This window comes from Callithrix jacchus, chromosome 7, assembly GCF_049354715.1.
Source record: "Callithrix jacchus isolate 240 chromosome 7, calJac240_pri, whole genome shotgun sequence".
Taxonomy (NCBI): domain Eukaryota; kingdom Metazoa; phylum Chordata; class Mammalia; order Primates; family Cebidae; genus Callithrix; species Callithrix jacchus.
In genome coordinates this window covers 64,651,622-64,669,684 of record NC_133508.1, presented here as the reverse complement: position 1 = coordinate 64,669,684, position 18,063 = coordinate 64,651,622, and the positions used below count along the sequence as shown (strand labels likewise).

At 41.7% G+C, this 18,063-nt stretch overlaps 1 protein-coding gene across 20 annotated transcripts in view; it reads left to right on the top strand.

Moving 5' to 3' along the window:
• The window catches only part of EYA3 (EYA transcriptional coactivator and phosphatase 3), a 106,001-nt gene that overhangs the window by 83,549 nt on the left and 4,389 nt on the right, over positions 1-18,063 (top strand). For 10 of the 20 annotated variants that reach the window (XM_035308382.2, XM_035308373.2, XM_078330897.1 and 7 more), the window contains 5 exons: positions 3,921-4,081; positions 8,079-8,193; positions 9,243-9,364; positions 15,414-15,514; positions 16,195-16,308. In XM_035308382.2, the coding sequence (XP_035164273.1) occupies positions 3,921-4,081; positions 8,079-8,193; positions 9,243-9,364; positions 15,414-15,514; positions 16,195-16,302 (607 nt within the window). In that variant the 3' untranslated portion in view covers positions 16,303-16,308. Of the gene's footprint in view, positions 1-3,920; positions 4,082-8,078; positions 8,194-9,242; positions 9,365-15,413; positions 15,515-16,194; positions 16,309-18,063 lie in introns of those variants that run through there. The other 10 variants (XM_035308384.3, XM_035308376.3, XM_078330899.1 and 7 more) reach the window with 1 other exon arrangement.

Sequence of the window (18,063 nt, the reverse complement as noted above, 5' to 3'; positions counted from 1 at the left end):
GTAATCCCAGCACCTTGGGAGGGCAAGGCGGGAGGGTCACTTGAGTCCAGGAGTTCAAGACCAGCCTGGACAACATAGAGAGACCCCACCTCTACCAAAGGGAAGAAAAAAAAAGGGATAGCAATGATGGGATGAGGAAAACCATTCCAGAGTAAAGGACATACTAATTTCTCTTTGGCCAGATTTTCAGTCAGGACAATATGTGGTTCCAGATTGAGTAGTTTTAGTTGCAAATAAACACTGGAACTTCATGAAGAAAACTACCTATGGGAGTCTGCTTGTGTCAGTAATAATCTTCTGTAAGGCAATCTTCAATATTTTATTATAGTGAAAGCTAAGCCAAGGAGATCTCAGTGGCAAAATGCTCGCTCAGGCTCCTCATTTCTCTTTCTTCTGGCCCAGTAGTCTTAGCTAAGAATGTTCCAAAAGGGCCAGGCAAGATGGCTGACATCTGCAATCCCAGCACTTCAGGAGGCCGAGGTGGGCAGATCACCTGAGGTCGGGAGTTCAAGACCAGTCTAACCCACATGGAGAAACCCTGTCTGTACTAAAAATACAAAATTAGTTGGGCGTGGTGGTGCATGCCTGTAATCCCAACTACTTGGGAGGCTGAGGCAGGAAAATCGCTTGAACTCAGGAGGTAGAGGTTGCGATGAGCTGAGATTGTGCCATTGCACTCCAGCCAGGGCAACAAGCAAGAGCAAACCTCCGTCTCAAAAAAAAAAGAATGTTCTAAAAATTTATCTAACTTAAAGACTTATTTAAAAAAAAAAAACCTGTCACATCTTTTCATATTAGTTTGTTTTAATGTTTATGCCTTTTTGTAAGTAAAATGTTCTTCCCAGTAACTACCCCAGAATTCAGCATCCTACCCATGAATTCTAAAATACAGAGCAGAACTGGACATGCCACCTTAATAAGGACCTACTCAGGTAGAACCGAGAAGATTGGAAGGTTTCACTTTCAGGTGCAGCATCTAGTTGTACATGTTGGGGTGTCACATGGCACAATTCTTATAACGCTTTACTGTTCTTTTTAGGGAAAAGTCTGGTCTGAAGCAGTTTATATTTCTCTTGTACATGTGGCTAACCAGTAATTACCTATTATGTCTTGGCAGCTATATTTTCTTAAGCACAAAATCTCACTCTTAGCATATTGGACTCTATTTTAACTTTTGACTGAACCAAGTTGTTCTGTCAATCATTTTTAGATCTTTACTTATGAAATGTTAATCCTTCCTGGTTGTATAATTGTATTATCTGTTGCTATGCAACAAATTACCCCAAAGTTTAGTAGCTTAAAACAGTTAAATGGCCAGGCACGGTAGCTCCCACCTGTGATCCCAGCACTTTAGGAAGCCAAGGCAGGCCGATCACTTGAGGTCAGGAGTTCAAGACCAGCCTGGCTAACATGGCGAAACCCCATCTCTACTAAAAATACAAAAATTAGCCAGGTGTGGTGGCACGCACCTGTAGTCCTAACTACTCAGGAGGCTGAGGCAGGAGAATTGCTTGAACCTGGGATGTAGAGGTTGCAGTGAGCCGAGATTACACCACTGCAACTCCAACCTAGGTGACAGAGCGAGGCTCCATCTTAAAAAACAAAAAACAAACAAAAAACCAAACATCCTCTTATAGTTTCTGTAGGTGAGGAACTTAAAAGTGACCTAGCTAGCATTTTCTTTTTTTTCTCTTTTTAAAAGTATTTTTTATTTAGTTTAATGTATTAATTTTATTAATCTGTACTCAGTATCTTTTTTATTTTTTTTTTATTTTTGGGTGGAGCACAGTGGCACCATCTTGACTGATTGTAACTTCTGGCCCCACCTCCCCCACATGATCCTCCCACTTCAGCCCCTGAAATAGCTGGGACCATAGGCACACACCACCACTCCTGTCTAATTTTTTTTGTATTTTTAGTAGAGACAAGCGTGTCATGTTGCCCACGCTTGTCTTGACCTCCTGAACTTAAGCCATCTGCCCACCCCAGCCGCTCAAAGTGCTGGGATTACAGGTGTGAACCACCACGCACAGCTTGTACTCAATTTCTTTTTTTTTCCTATTAAGACAAGGTCTCTGGTACCCAGACTGGAGTGCAGTGGTGTGATCATAGCTTGCTGTACTCCTCAACCTCCTGGGCTCAAGTGATCTTCCCACCCCAGCCCTTTAGCTGGGCCCACAAGCTTATTCCACCATACCCTGCTAATTTTTACATTTTTTAGAGAGGCAGAGTCTCCCTGTGTTGCCCAGGCTGGTCTTGAACTCCTGGACCCAAGTGATCCTCCCTCCTTGGCCTCCCTAAGTGCTGGGATTACAGGCATGAGCCACCACACCTGGCCTATTTAAAGGATTTTAAATCTAGAAAATCTGTTATTAATTTATTTTTTTCACTGTTATAAATGTTATTTTGTCAAGGGAAATATAATTTACCATCTTTATCGTTTCATTTCTTAAGCGTACAGAAGTGGTTCTTTTTTTTTTTTAGACAGAGCCTAGCCATTTCACCCAGGCTGGAGTGCAGTGGCACAATCTCAGCTCTCTGCAACCTCTGCCTTCCCGTCTCAAGTGATTCTTCTGCCTCTGTCTCCCAAGTAGCTGGGACTACAGGCGTGTGCCACCACACCGAGCTAATTTTTGTATTTTTAGTAGAAACAGGGTTTCAATATGTTGGCCAGGCTGGTCTGGAACTCCCGACCTCAGTCAATCCACCCACCTCGGCCTTCCAAAGTGCTGAGATTACAGGCATGAGCCACCATACCCAGCCCTAGGTTTTAGAGTTTCTAGGGTTGAAATCAAGATGTTGGCTAGAGCTCTAATCATCTGAAAGCTTAACTGGAGCTGGAGAATGTGCTGCTTCCAATCTCTTGACATATGGCTGATGACAGAGGCTTTAGTTCCTCATTACACGTGCCACTCTATGGGGCTGCTTGAATGTTCTCACGGGACAGCTGGCTTCTTCCAGAGCAAGTGCTCCGAGAGAGCAGGAGAAGCCTAGTCTCTGAAGCCTAGCACTATCACTTTTATCACACTGTGTTTATATTCTAAGTATAGTCCATACCCAAGGGGAGCAGAATTAGAAGAGAAGACTATCAGAGAATTTGTGGACATATTCTGAAGCTACCACAGTGACCTATGAACATAAACCAGCCAGCAGATCACTTGAGAAAACATCTGCCATTATCTTACCACTGTTAGCATTTTAGGCTATTTCCTTTCTTTTTTTTTTTTTTTTTTTTTTGAGATGGAGTTTCGCTCTTGTTACCCAGGCTGGAGTGCAATGGCATGATCTCGGCTCACCGCAACCTCCGCCTCCTGGGTTCAGGCAATTCTCCTGCCTCAGCCTCCTGAGTAGCTGGGATTACAGGCACGCACCACCATGCCCAGCTAATTTTTTGTATTTTTAGTAGAGATGGGGTTTCACCATGTTGACCAGGATGGTCTCAATCTCTCGTGATCCACCCGCCTCGGCCTCCCAAAGTGCTGGGATTACAGGCTTGAGCCACCGCGCCGGGCCAGGCTATTTCCTTTCATTATTTGTTCATGTTTCTGCTTTTTACATAGTTGCAATCACTGTGTGTGTATGTGTACTCACAAAATTTTATATTCCACTTTTTTCACTGTGGTTATTTTCTGTCATTAGTGAAAAAGATGCCTTATCCCAAGTCAGCCTCTAAGGAATGCTGGTGCTTGAATTGTTTCTACCTTTCCTTCCCTCTCTCTCAATCTTTTCTTTTATAGAAGTAATAAGGGTGAGATAGAGAACTAATGAAAGATAGACTCTGACATACAGAGATTAAGGGGAAGAAGATCCTTAAAGCCAGTGGGCTTATTTATCAGATACCAAGAATTCAACCAAATAGCACTCAACTAAAAACTTTATGCTGTATAAATCTTAATTTTTATTATCTTCTCTCTTTGCAGCAACTACAGTTTCTCAACAGATGGTTTCAGTGGCTCAGGAGGTAGTGGCAGCCATGGTTCCTCTGTGGGTGTTCAGGGAGGTGTGGACTGGATGAGGAAACTAGCTTTCCGCTACCGGAAAGTGAGAGAAATCTATGATAAGCATAAAAGCAACGTGGGTGGTAAGTGTGGCATATAACCAGTCTGATTCTCTGTTTCTTTCTGGCTTCCTTCTTTCCTTTCCAGGGATTCCTTAGGGTTCCCCTGACAACTGCTTATAAATTATGCCAGAGTAACATATTAAACTCTGTATTTTAAAAAATAGAGATTTGGTTGAAACCTTTTGGGAGGAAGCTCTACATCTCTAATGGGCTTCTCTAAGCCTAAAAGAAAGCTCTCTTGTTCTTTTTGGACAAATGCCTTTTTAAAGGAAACATGTTCTGTAGACTGTGTTTGATGACGTGCCTCAACTACTGTCAATGCTAGTTCGGTGCCACATTTTTTTTTTTTGGCTGGTTTATATAACTGTCAGGACAAGTCAAGTAGAACTAGCTAGTAAGTTTTTGGGGACAGAAATATAGGTCCAGGATTGTAGGTTGGCAATATCAATGTGTTGTTATTTGAAGGACCTTGGAAATTCTTTCTACGAGAAATATTTCCAATGCCAGATGCCACTATGCCTAAAATTCTATTATTTAGAATTAATTAATCATAGATTGTTTGAATTAGAAGAGACAGAAGTCTAATCTAAATTCCTCATTTTGCAGTTGAGAAAAGTGATGTCCGTCACAGGACTAGTGGGGGCAGCTTATTCATGGTCACATCGCAAATTTGTAACATACCATGTTTGAAATTCACATTCCCTAACTTTTTGGTCCATTGCACTTTTTTTTTTTTTAAGACAGTTTGACCATGTTGGTCAGGCTGGTCTTGAACTCCCGACCTCAGGTGATCCACCCACCTTGGCCTCCAAAGTGCTTGGATTACAGGGGTGAGCCACCACGCCTGGCCACAGTCCATTGCACTTTCATGCAGCTCCTTTTTTAGTGAGGTACCCTTCTGAGAAAATATTTAAAACTAAACCATCACCCTCAAAGATATACGTACATACAAAATGTTACTGGAAGATTGAGGGATTACATAGACTGCATAAAGCAGGGGTCTCCAATTCCCAGGCCTCAGACTGGCACTGGTTAACGCTCTGTTGGCAACCAGGCTGCACAGCAGGAGGTGAGTGGGGTAGCAAGTGAGCATTTCTGCCTGAGCTCCGCCTCCTGTCAAATCACTGGTGGCATTATTTTCTCATGGGAGAGCAAAACCTACTGTGAAGGGCACATGCAAAGGATCTAGTTGCATGTTCCTTATGAAAATCTAACTAATGCCTGATGATTTGAGGTGGAACAATTTCATCTTGAACCTCCTTGCCCCCGCCCACTTCCATGCAAAAATTGTCCTCTATGAAATTGGTCCCTGGTGCTGAAAAGGTTGAGGACTGCTGGCCTAGAGGTATTTTACTCAAGGTCAAGAGCCCTTGTACTATACCATGTTGCCTTACAATATGGTTCACAAAGTAGGAACAGGATTTTAAAGATCAGTTTGTTCATTTACAGCTCTCTAATACCAGGTAAAAGTCATGGGCTTCCAGACTTCAGGAGTCTAATTTACATTTTTCAGATTCCCCTTTTTATTGCTTATTTCTTCTCATGATTCAAAGCCAGTATTTTTTATTTTGGCAACTCCAAGTCTTTTTCTCACACACATTAGCCTTTCTTTTGTTAGTTTTCATATACAGCCTGAGTCTCTTACCTTTTCCCTGCCCAATGCCTAGACCTGGTTTCCCAAACAAAGTGATGTAACCCTTTGTGAGAATCCTCTGAGCCTACTTTGGAGAACAGATTAAAATTAATGGCCATGTGTATGTTTTGTACAATATGAATTAACAAAAGCCCCACATCATGTATTAGTTGAGTATATCATATGTAGGTACTGGTTTTCTTGTTGCTTTGTTTTATCCAAAATGTTAAGAGAGTCGTCTAATTCTAGACTTGCATTGTGGAACTATCAGTCTGAAAACAAAGTGTACTCCAGTTCTCCTCACAAAAATGCCATCTGCTTTTATGGAGTATTCCTAATAGAATACTGGATTTTTTTTTTAACCTTCACTGTAGAAAATTAGGTCTAGATTCAGTGTTTGAATATTTTAACTCGATTGTCTAAGAGCAGGCTCCCATCATATGAGCTCTCCTTTGTGCTTAGTTATCTAGTCGTGGGCAGTGTTTTAGTGTCTTATCAGTTGGAGGTATTTCAGAAGTACAGTACGGAGAATTATTCAAACTGGAATTTCATGTCATCGTGTTCTGAAGCAAGTAGACATGTAGTCACCATGAGAGTTGTGTGGAATAATGGAAAGACTTCTTAAGACCTAAAGCTACTAACTTACTGTGTAATCTTAGATAGAGCCCTTTTTGTCCTTTGGGTTTGGTTTCTTTATGGAGAGATTAGAAATGCTAAGGATGTGTCCAGGCATGGTAGCTCATGCCTGTAATCCCAGCACTTTGGGAGTCCAAGGCGGGTGGATCACCTGAGGTCAGGAGTTCAAGACCAGCCTGACCAGTGTGTGAAACCCTGTCTCTACTAAAAATACAAAAATTAGCTGGGCGTGGTGGCACATACCTGTAATCCCAGCTACTTGGGAGGCTGAAGCAGGAGAATTGCTTGAACCCGGGAGGAGGAAGTTGTGGTGAGCCAAGATCGTGGCATTGTACTCCAGCCTGGGCAACAAGAGCAAAACTCCATCTCAAAAATAAAAAAAGAAATGCTGAGGACTCTTCTAGCTGTAACACTGATTTTTTCCACTTTGGTTCTTGATGTCATATTCTAAGCAGTGCTAGTCAAAAAGCGTGGTCCACCAGTCTGCAAAAGATATGCTATTAGTTGGTGATGAAAGAAGCTTGCACCAGAATTTTATTATAATGTTTCCGTCAGCGGATTTTATTATTGTTATTGTGTTCCTGTAACAGCAGTTTTTTTAAATGTATTTTTGCCAGTACATCCCCAAAACACTCTGATAAAGAAAAAATAGCGTTCTGAGTAGCATCGCTCTAAGGTTTCTCCAAGAAGAGAAAAAAAAAAAAAGCCAGGCATGGTGGCTCACACCTGTAATCCCAGCACTTTGGGAGGATAAGGTGGGTGGATTATGCAGTCAGGAGTTCAAGACCAGCCTGGCCAAGATAGTGAAACCCCGTCTCTACTAAAAATACAAAAATTAGCCAGGCATGGTGGCACGTGTCTGTAATCCCAGCTACTTGGGAGGCTAAGGCAGAGAATTGCTTGAACTCAGGAGGCAGATGTTGCAGTGAGCCGAGATCGTGCCACTGCACTCCAGCCTGGCCGACAGAGAGAGACTCCATCTCCAACAAAAAAAGACAGCTGGTCTTGTCTTGACACCAAGAACTACACTTCCAAATCTTCGTTCACTCACACCAACACTGGCCTCCCACCAAACTAGGAGATGATCAAGGAGAAACACGAAGTTGCCATGCTGGGGGCACCCCACAGCTCTGCTCCCTTGATGTCCTCTGTGATCCACATCTGCAGTGAGACCTCTATGCCTGAATCCTGTTCAAAATGTTCTTCATGAACTAGTGCTTCCTAGGCTTCATAGCATTCGTGTACTCCATGAAGTCTAGGGACAGGAAGACGGTGGGTGACCTGACCAGGGTCCATGCCTGTGCCTCCACCACAAAGTGTCTGAACATCTGTACCCTGTTCCTCGACATCCCTGGTCATTGCACTCATCATGATTTTCACCACTAGCTCGGTAATAATCTTGCAAGCAATTTCTCAGAAGATAAAGGATCTCCAAGGCCAGTAGTAGAGCCCAAGTACTCCACCATCCACTGTTGGCCCTGGTAATGGGGTTGGTCCTGTCCTCTTGACTGCTCTATATACAGCAGTCTATATTCACCTGTCTACAATGCAATTCAATAAAGTATATGCGTTCATGGAAAATATCTATATATATTTATATATGTATACATTTATTTTATTATATAAAATATGTATATAGTAGAATATTTCAGTGACTCATACTTTTTAAATTGAATTTAGAAGTTGCTTTCTCAGTATCAGCAAATGTATGTTGTCAAATGATAAATGTGTCTGCTTTTATTCCCAAAGGCCTCCTCAGTCCCCAGAGGAAGGAAGCACTGCAGAGATTAAGAGCAGAAATTGAAGTTTTAACAGATTCCTGGTTAGGAACTGCATTAAAGTCCTTACTTCTCATCCAATCCAGGTATGGAAATGGTTCTTTTAGGTATCATCCTCTCAGAGACATACTCTTCTACTCCATTCCAGGATAGGCCATTCTCTAAAATAGGGTTTGGGATAGGGGTAGAGAGGAGTTTAAATGATGTAGGGAAGTATTATGTTAGGTGGGAAGCAAGGTCATTTATGTTAACAGCACACCTTCTAGTTATAAGAGAATATTTATATGTGAAATCCTTTTTCTCTCTCCTTACTTTTTGATCACAAAATTAAAACTCAGTAACCCATAATCAGTAAACCATAGTCCGGAATTTAGGCCTGGTGACATCAAAGAATACATGGTGGAGATGTATTACAAATATCCTAGGTACAGGAAGCTCCAAGAAATATATCCAAACTCACTCAAGAAGGTAAGATTCAAAAGAAAAAGGGTACACTAAGGAGATTAAGGAGATTTCAACATGAAGCTTAGACTGGGAAATAAATGTGCCAGTCTGTGTCTACACCAGTACCCTATTGCTCCCTCCTTCAAAGCAGGAATTCCAGATCCAAAACATAGTAAACAGTAAAACTGACCCCAGGGAGTGGATATCCAGAGAAGGTAAAGGACATGTAAAATTAATGTGTATTCTAGAATCAGTGTTGCTATTGTGTGAAGAGCAAAGGGAATGTAAATCATATCTCATTTATGGACTGACTTGCATTCAGATGAAAGAGTACAGCCCAGAGCTTTTTGTTTTTGTTTGTTTTCTAAAATATGGTATCAGTGACATGGCTTGGTGGTATTTATTAACAAGTATTTGTGACTAGAATGGTCAGAGGGGAAAAAGACAAGAATTAAGTTGCTCCTCTGCATCCACTAAGAGACAAAAATGAGTAGAACCTCTGCCCTTTAATAGAGAAAGTAAATGAACATGAAATAATTAGTAGTAGCTGAACATTGGCTCTGAACAGTATCATACCAGGTCCTTTAAGGTTAATTTTTAATAGTTAGATTTTAAAGAGTTGGCATATATGAATTCTTGCTTCCAGGTTGGTTTAGTTTTACCTTTTATTTTTCTTTTTACTCCCTTCTAGAAAGAATTGTGTGAATGTTCTGATTACTACCACTCAGCTGGTTCCAGCCCTGGCCAAGGTTCTCTTATATGGACTAGGAGAAATATTTCCTATTGAGAACATCTATAGTGCTACCAAAATTGGTATGGTTTCTATGCTGTTTCTTGTCACTGGCCTTGCAATAAAACTTTCTACTCACTATGTACCTATTATTTCCTGTTAGACACTTTATATATAATACTTATAATCCTCACAACAGTCTTTTGATATTTTTTGTAATGCTGTTGAGGTTTAGTAGTTATATAGATTGCTCAAGGTCTCACAGCTAGTAAGTTACATAAACATGCTCTTTAATAATATTTTAAAGAACATATTATCTAGCTTAAAAATCTGTTTGGCCTCATTTCAAGTTTTTTACAGAGAGTATGTAGTATAATAGAAAAAGCTCTAGATTAAAAATAAAGCTCTAAATTGTATACCTAAAAATGGTGGCCAGGCATGATGGCTCACACCTGTAGTTCCACCACTTTGGGAGGCCGAGGCGGGAGGATCACTTGAGGCCAGGAGTTCAACACCAGCCTGGGCCACATGGCAGACCTCTGTCTCTACAAAGAAAGTTTTTTTTAATTAGCTAGGTGTGGTGGCACACATCTGTAGTCCTAACTCCTCAGAAAGTTAAGGTGGGAGGGTCACTTGAGCCAGAAGTTCAGTGCTGCCATTGTGCTATAACCTGGTGACAGAACAAAACTATGTCTTAAATAAAATAACAGGTATTGACAAGGATGTGGAGAAATTGGAAACTTTGTGCACTGTTGGTAAGATTGTAAAATGATGCAACTGTTGACAGACACGGTGGTGCATACCTGTAGTCCCCGGTATTTGGCAGGCTGAGGCAGGAGGATCACTTGAGCCCAGGAGTTTGAGTTCAGCTGGGCAACATAGTGAAACCATATATATTTTAAAGATGCAACTACTATGAAAAATAGTATGATGGCTCCTCAAAAAAAATTAAAAGTAAAACTACCATATGATTCAGTAACCTACTTTGAGTAAATATCTGAAAGAATTGGGTCTGAAATTCTTGAAATATATCCAAATATCCAAAAGCAGGGTCTCAAAGAGATATCTGCACACTCATGTTTATAGCAGCATTATTCACAGTAGTTCAGAGCTAGAAGCAGCTCACATGTCCATCGGTGGATGAATGGATAAACAAAATGTGGCATATACATACAGTGAAATATTATTTGGCCTTAAAAAGGAAGGAAAGTCTGTCATATGCTACAACATGGATAAACCTTGAAGACATGCTAAGTGAAAGTGAAATAAGACAATCACAAAAGGACAAATACTATATGATCCCATTTATAGAGACTTCTAAAGTAATCCCATGCGTAGAACTGAAAGGAGAATGATGATTGGCAGAGGCTGAAAGGGAACAGAAATGGGGGTTGTTCGATGGATATAGAGTTGTAGTCATGCAAAATGAAAAACTTCCAGACATCTGTTACACAGTAGTTAACATGACTGAACTTTACACTTAAAAATTGTTAAGAGAAGCCAGGCTTTGGCTGGCATTCAGATGAAAGAGTACAGCCCAGTATGCCTCTAATCCCAGCACTTTGGGAGGCTGAGGCAGGTGGATCATTTGAGGTCAGGAGTTCAAGGCCAGCCTGGCCAATATGGTGAAACTCCTTCTCTACTAAAAATACTAAATTAGCTGGGCTTGGTGGCACGAATCTGTAACTGCAACTACTGGGGAGGCTGAGGCAGGAAAATCTCTTGAGCCTGGGAGGTGGAAGTTGCAGTGAGCCAAGATCACGCTGTTGCACTCCAACCTGGGCAACAGAGCAAGACTCTCTCACAAAAAAAAAAAAAAAAATTTGTTAAGAGGGTAAATTTTATATTACTTTTCTTTTGAGATGGAGTTTTGCTCTTGTTGCTCAGGCTGGAGTGCAATGGTATGATCTTGGCTCACTACAACTTCCACTTCCCGGGTTCAAGCGATTCTCCTGCCTCAGCCTCCCAAGTAGCTGGGATTATAGGCATGTGCCAACACACCTAGCTTATTTTGTATTTTTAATAGAGATGGGATTTCACGGTGTTGGCCAGGCTAATCTTGAACTCCTGACCTCAGGTGATCCACCCGCCTGTCTCCCAAAGTGCTGGGATTACAGGCGTGAGCCACTGCACCTGGCAAACATTTTTTGTTTTAAAGATTAGTAAATTTCATGTTATGCATATTTTACCAGTTTTTGGTTTTTTGTTGTTGTTTTTTGTTTTTTAAGGAAAAAGAAAATAAACATCAAGGAGAAGGATTTAAGTCCTGGCTCCCCCACTTACTAGCTCTCACCTTAGGCAGATTATTTTCTTTCCTGTGCTTCAGTTTTCTCAAGTAAAATGAGATCTTAGAAGTAAGTACAGTCTGAATGTGGTGGCTCATGCCTGTGATCTCAGCTCTTTGGGAGGCTGAGGCAGGCTGATCACCTGAGGCCAGGAGTTCGAGATTAGCCTGGGCCAACATGGTAAAACCCCCTCTTTACTAAAAATACAAAAATTAGCGGAGCTTGGTGGCAGGTGCCTGTAATCCCAGCTACTTGGGAAGCTGAGTCAGGAGAATCGCTTGAACCTGGGAAGTGGAGGTTACAGTAAGCCGAGATGGTGCCACTGCACGCCAGCCTAGGTAACAGAGCAAAACTCCATCTCAAAAAAAGGAGGCCAGGCACGGTGGCTCACACCTGTAATCCCAGCACTTTGGGAGGCCAAAGCAGGGGGATTGCCTGAGCTCAGGAGTTTGAGACCACCCTGGGCAACATAGTGAAATCCAGTCTCTACTAAAATTCGCTGGGCATGGTGGGGGCCACTTGTAATCCTGGCTATGCAGGATGCTAAGGCACAAAAATCACCTGGGACAGAGAGGTTGCAGTGAGCCAAGATCATGCCACTGCACCCCAGAATGAGCAACAGAGCAAGACTCTGTCTCAAAAAAAAAAAAAAAAAATAGCCAGGTATAATGGTATGTGCCTGCAATCCTAGGTACTCTGGAGACTAAGGTGGGAGGAGCCTCACGAGTTTGAGGCTGCAGTGAGCTATGATTGTGCCACTGTACTTAAGCCTGGATGACATAGCAAGACTTTGTCTTATAAATAAGTGAACACAGCAACTATGAAGTGTTAAGATTTTACAAAGCTGGGTTGGTGGTAGGCATTTTTTCTTTTTTTTCTTTTGAGACAGTGTTTCACTCAGGGTAGAGTTCAGTTATCACAGCTCACTACAGCCTCGACCTTCCTGGCTCAAGCAGCCCTCCTAACTCACCCTTTTGAGTAGCTGGGACTATAGGTGCACACCACCATGTCTCATTTTTTCTATTTTTTGTAGAAATGGGGGTCTCACTTTGTTGTCAAGGCTGATAATTCTCCATGGTTTTTTGTATGGTTGAATTATTTCATTTACAAAGGGTTGGGTGAAAGGGAACATATATGAGAGCTCCCTTCCGATATCGTTACTGCTGCCATTGCTTTATGTATATCATAGGAACCCAGAGCACTTACTGAGTCTCCCACACCTGAAAGATAGATTTTCCGTAGTGCTTATTATACTGAAACGTGGCACCCGCAGGCTCATTAGGCTGATGGAAATGATCTCATTTCCTCTGACAATAAGTGTACTTATTTGATGATTTCCTCAGTCTCAGTTCATCCAGAGCTAATTTGCAAAGCTGGAGTGGGATCTGGTGCCATGGTAACCACAGTGGGAGGCTTGAGGCTTTTCTTCACAGAACTGTGAAATGGGAACAAAGAGAAGAAATACTTTTTCACTTCCTCTGATATGATAGCAAAATATGGTTCTGTTAATGGCCATTCTGTGATTTGGGGACATTAAAGATAATTCTCAAAATAATTTCTGAAAAAGTCAGAAGGGTTTTTTGTTTGTTTTGGGGGGCTTTTTTGAGACAGGGTCTCATTCTGGTACCTAGGCTGGAGTGCAGTGGCACCATCATAGCCAACTGCAACCTTAACCTTCCCATGTTCAAACCATCCACCCACATCAGTCTCCTGAGTAGCCAGGACTTCAGGCATGCTCCATCGCCATACCCAGCTAATTTTTAAATTTTTTGTAGGGAAAAGTTCCCAGTGTGTTGCCCAAGCTCATCTTAAACTCCTGTGCTCAAGTGATCCTCCTACCTTAGCCTCCCAGAGTGCTGGGATTGCAGATGTGAGCCATTGCTCCTATTCAGAAGTAGTTTTTAATAGAGAAAACCCAGGGACTAATAATCTCCAAAGATTTGGGCTGATCTTACAGTTCACCAACTTCCATTAGTCATTGGCCTCATCCTCCTGAACAGGAAAGCTCATATACAGAATTGTTTTGAGAGTATAAATGGAAGTATTTTACCAACTGTGTTGGAATGAGTCCTGTTTTCATGCAGCTGCTTCTTTACTTTGAGCTGTTAATAACTCTCTTGGTCTCTTAATCCTTTTAAAGGAGACATTACAGAGTATATTTCATCCTTGATCATTGCATGCCAGGACAATGAAATTGTCTGTGTTCTTATCCTCTAAATATGAGTTACTACCTTTGTTGAGTCTTACAAGAAAGTCAAATCTGACTCAAAAAGAGTTGTTTGCTACAGACAGATCATAGTAGGCCGTGCATCTGGTGGAGGTTGGCTTAGTTTGTAAAGCTGCAATGGTTGAAATGAAATTAGACAAAGAACTCTTTCATACCTTGAACATAGTAAGAGTTTATTATTAGTTGAACTGTTTAATGTTTGAACTGAATTGAGGCATAAGACCTGGACTGCAGTCCTCCACTGAATCATTTGTGAGATGAATATGACTTTACTCAGCAAACATTGATTGAAGTCTTATATGAATGTAAGGCATGACAAGTCTATTCAAAATGTTAGCACTAAAGAGACCCAAGTGCACCTAAGTCAAGCCTTATATTATAAGTGGCCAATGGAGCCCAGAGTGGACTAGTGTCTGGTCCAGTTGACTAGTCCATCTGTTTTGAGGTGCTGCTGGAGTAAGGATGTCAGAGATTTGCAGGTACATATCTGCATGACTTCTCCTGTGCCAAGTAGGACTTCTGAGTATGGAAGTATAGGTTCTGGCCAATTATAGTTACCTTAGATTTGCATATTTACATATTGCAATGATTTTCCAGCAGATGGCAGTCAAGTGTCTTGAGGAAGAGGCACTTATATCTTATTCACACAGGGACCCTGGTGCTAAGTCACTCTGTTGGGCAAGAGGAAAGAACAAGAAGGTTAATAGAGCAGGATGAAGAAGAAAGCCAAAGTTAGGATTGTGCTTAACTGAAGGAGATGGCAGAAACAGGGAAATAAAAAGAGCAAGGGATACTTTTATTTATGCAAATAAAGTATCTTTCCCCCAGCAGTACGATCTGTGAATGTTTTCGGTGTTGGTTTCAGGTGGGATTGGAGTTTTAGTACACTGGCACGTTTCTCAAAACTGTCATCTGCAGTTCTGAGAAACAGTTTTAAATCACTTATTTCCCAAGGGCAGTTTCAGTGGTGCAATATCTTGGTTACAACTACAAAGTATAGTAAGTAAGAAAGTTCCAGATATGACAAATGTCGCTGCCGTATTTATTGGCCACTTTTCTCAGTTCTATTCTGGGGCTCTTCCCTCACCAAAGACACAAGACCCACACCCAGAACTGCTTCTGGGAAATGAAGAATTGGAGGGAAATGGCTTTTTGTTTGTTATTGTTTCTAACAAGAAATTAGGGCCTTGTGCTATCACTTCTCTTTCCTTCCCTAAAATCATTCATTTTAAAATCATTTCATTGCCCCTCAAAAATCATTCATTTATTATGGCACAATGACCAGAGCCTAGATTTGGAGTCAGGGGTCCCTAGTTCTAGCTACTCACTTGTTTGTGATCTAGGGGCAAGTCACTAAACCTATGAATCCCTCCCATTTATAGAAATTCCCTCACACTAAGATCTTAGGGACTTCACCTTCAAGGTGAAGGTTAAAATCAATTGTTATTTTAATGACACAACTTCACATTTTTTGGTCTACTGGATCTCTAGCTCCCACCCCTACTCCCCAGCAAGCAAACTACACAGGATGTCACTTAGTCCACCTAAGCACAGGCAGGTGAACCTAGCAGCATTTGAAAAGAAGAGAAGAGTATTCTAACAGGAAATTTTTCTCATCAGGTAAGGAGAGCTGCTTTGAGAGAATTGTGTCAAGATTTGGAAAGAAAGTCACTTATGTAGTGATTGGAGATGGACGAGATGAAGAAATTGCAGCCAAACAGGTAACCACGGTAAAGAAAATGTCTATGTGGTTGTATACCGACTCATTAAAAAAATGGTAAAAACTACAAAATCTTAGCAATCTATTAGCATTTATAGCATTTCCTCCTCTTTCTTCCCTCCTCATTTTTCTTTAAAGAAAAAGAGGGTCTTTTTCTTCTCCAGATGGAGTTTTTCCTCTAAGTTTTTAGATCCTTCCCTTCCTTTTCCTCCCTGCCACTCAAGAATCTTAAAATCATTAAGCCTTTCTATAGGGATCCCATCATTAAACCTGAGATGTGCCCCATCTTCCATCTTCATCTTCAAAGACAGTGCCTTCTCAAGCATCAGACTCGACTGCAAAAAGCCTAATCATTCTTAGGCATGAACTAACCATGCTTCAAGTTCTCAGATAGTGCAATCAATAGAGAGCTGTTTCTATAGAGAAAGTCCTTCCTGCCTTTGAGCCCTGGAAAGATTGTTCTGATGTTAACACCACCACTCTACAGGTCCCAACTTCAGGTCACCCCTTCTTAACACAGGAAACAATAGATGAAAGAGTCTTGGCTGTAGAACCTAAAATCCCATCTGTGTATCAGCTATGTGACTTTGAGCAGTTTACTTACCCTCTTTGAGTACCCTCATGTGCTAAATGGATCTGTAGAAGTTCTTTCCCTCCCTACCCCAATTTATTTTCTTCCAGCAACTCTGTTTCTTAGACATGGAGGCATTGGGTTGCCAGCTAGAACCAACTGCCCTGATACTCTTCATTCAGTTAAGTAGAAACCTTAGCAACTATAATAAACTATGAGATTGGTAATCAGCTGGCATTATTATATCATGTTTTCATTTGCCACTTTATGTAGCAATTCAGGGATCTTTATTTTTTTGCATATAATATCACTGAAGCTTTGATTCTAATGTGCTTCTTATTGCCCTCTTTGGGAAGGACACTAGTGGGTGTAGGCATCAGTGATTCCTGGTCTGAAGAAGGGTATTGGGGAGAGAAAGAACAACTCAAGTCATCAGCAGAGGTGGTAACTCTCGGACTAATGTCTATAATCATGTACGATAGAATATACCCATTGAGGCTGAGCATGGTAGCGCACGCCTATAATCCCAGCACTTGGGGAGACCAAAGCAGGTAGACCACTTGAGGTCAGGAGTTCGAGACCAAACTGGCCAACATGGTGAAACCCCTTCTCTACTAAAAATACAAAAATTAGCCAGGCATGGTGGTAGACGCCTGTAATCCCATCTACTCTGGAGGCTGAGGCACAAGAATTGCTTGAACCCTGGAGGCAGTTGTAGTGAGCCAAGATCACACCACTGCACTCCAGCCTGGGCAAGACTCTATCTCAAAAAACAAACAAACAAGAAAGAATATACCCATTGGAAAATGCCTTAGCACTTTGTCCAGTTCAACCTATACTCTGTGAAGGATCTTTTCTGCAGCCTTTCTGACAGAAGTCTCTCTATCCTTGCTTCAGTATGCCTAAGGATGGGGTCACTGGTTCCCAATAGCCTATTCCACTGTGGGGTCAACCAAGCTATTAGGGTGTTCCCCCTTCCACTGAGTAAAAATGTCTCTAACCTTCACATACTAGTCTGGCATTTTTTGTTTTGTTTTATTTTGGAGATGGAGTCTCATTCTGTCGCCCAGGCTGGAGTGCAGTGGCACAATCTTGGCTCACTGCAGCCTCCACCTCCCGGGTTCAAGCTATTCTCATGCCTCAGCCTCCCAAATAGCTGGGCTCAGGTGCCCACCACCCCACTCCGCTAATTTTTTTATTGTTAGTAGAAACATGGTTTTGCCATGTTGGCCAAGCTGGTCTCAAACTCCTGACCTCAGGTGATCCACCCACCTCAGCCTCCCAAAGTGCTAGGATTGCAGATGTCAGCCACTGCACCTGGCCTCTCTAGTCCGGCATTCTTGAACATAACAGGTCTGCTTTCTCTTCTGTATGTTAATAGCCTTTTAAATATTGTGCGTGAGCAGCCGACTTGAAAAACAACTAGGGTACATGCCAAAATAATGGTGTTCTAGGACCTCAGTATTCTGAGTAACTTGGAACCAGATTCAGCTAGATGATCAGGAAAGTTAATCTCCTCAGCTTCATAGAACATGGTTTCCAACACTTGAGTTTATCAAAGCCCTCCTTTAAAATATGGCAAGACTCTGTCTCAAAAAATAAAAATAAATAAATAAAATTTAAAAATATGGCCTCCAGGCACAGTGGCTCATGCCTGCATTTCCTAGCACTTTGGGAGGGCAAGGTGGGAGGATTGCTTGAGCCCAAGAGTTCAAGACCAGCCTGGAAAATATAGTGAGGCTTCATCTCGACAAAAAAATAATTAGCCAAGCTTGGTGGCACATGCCTATAGTCCCAGCTACTTGGGAGGCTGAGGTGGAAGGATTGCTTGAGCTCAGGAGGTCAAGGCTGCAGTGAGCAGTGTTCATGTCACTGCACTCTAGCCTGGGTAACAGAATGAGACCCTGTCTCAAAATAAAATAAAATATAAATAAGTAAAATATGGCCTCCAGAAGAGCACACAGTATTCTGGACATGAT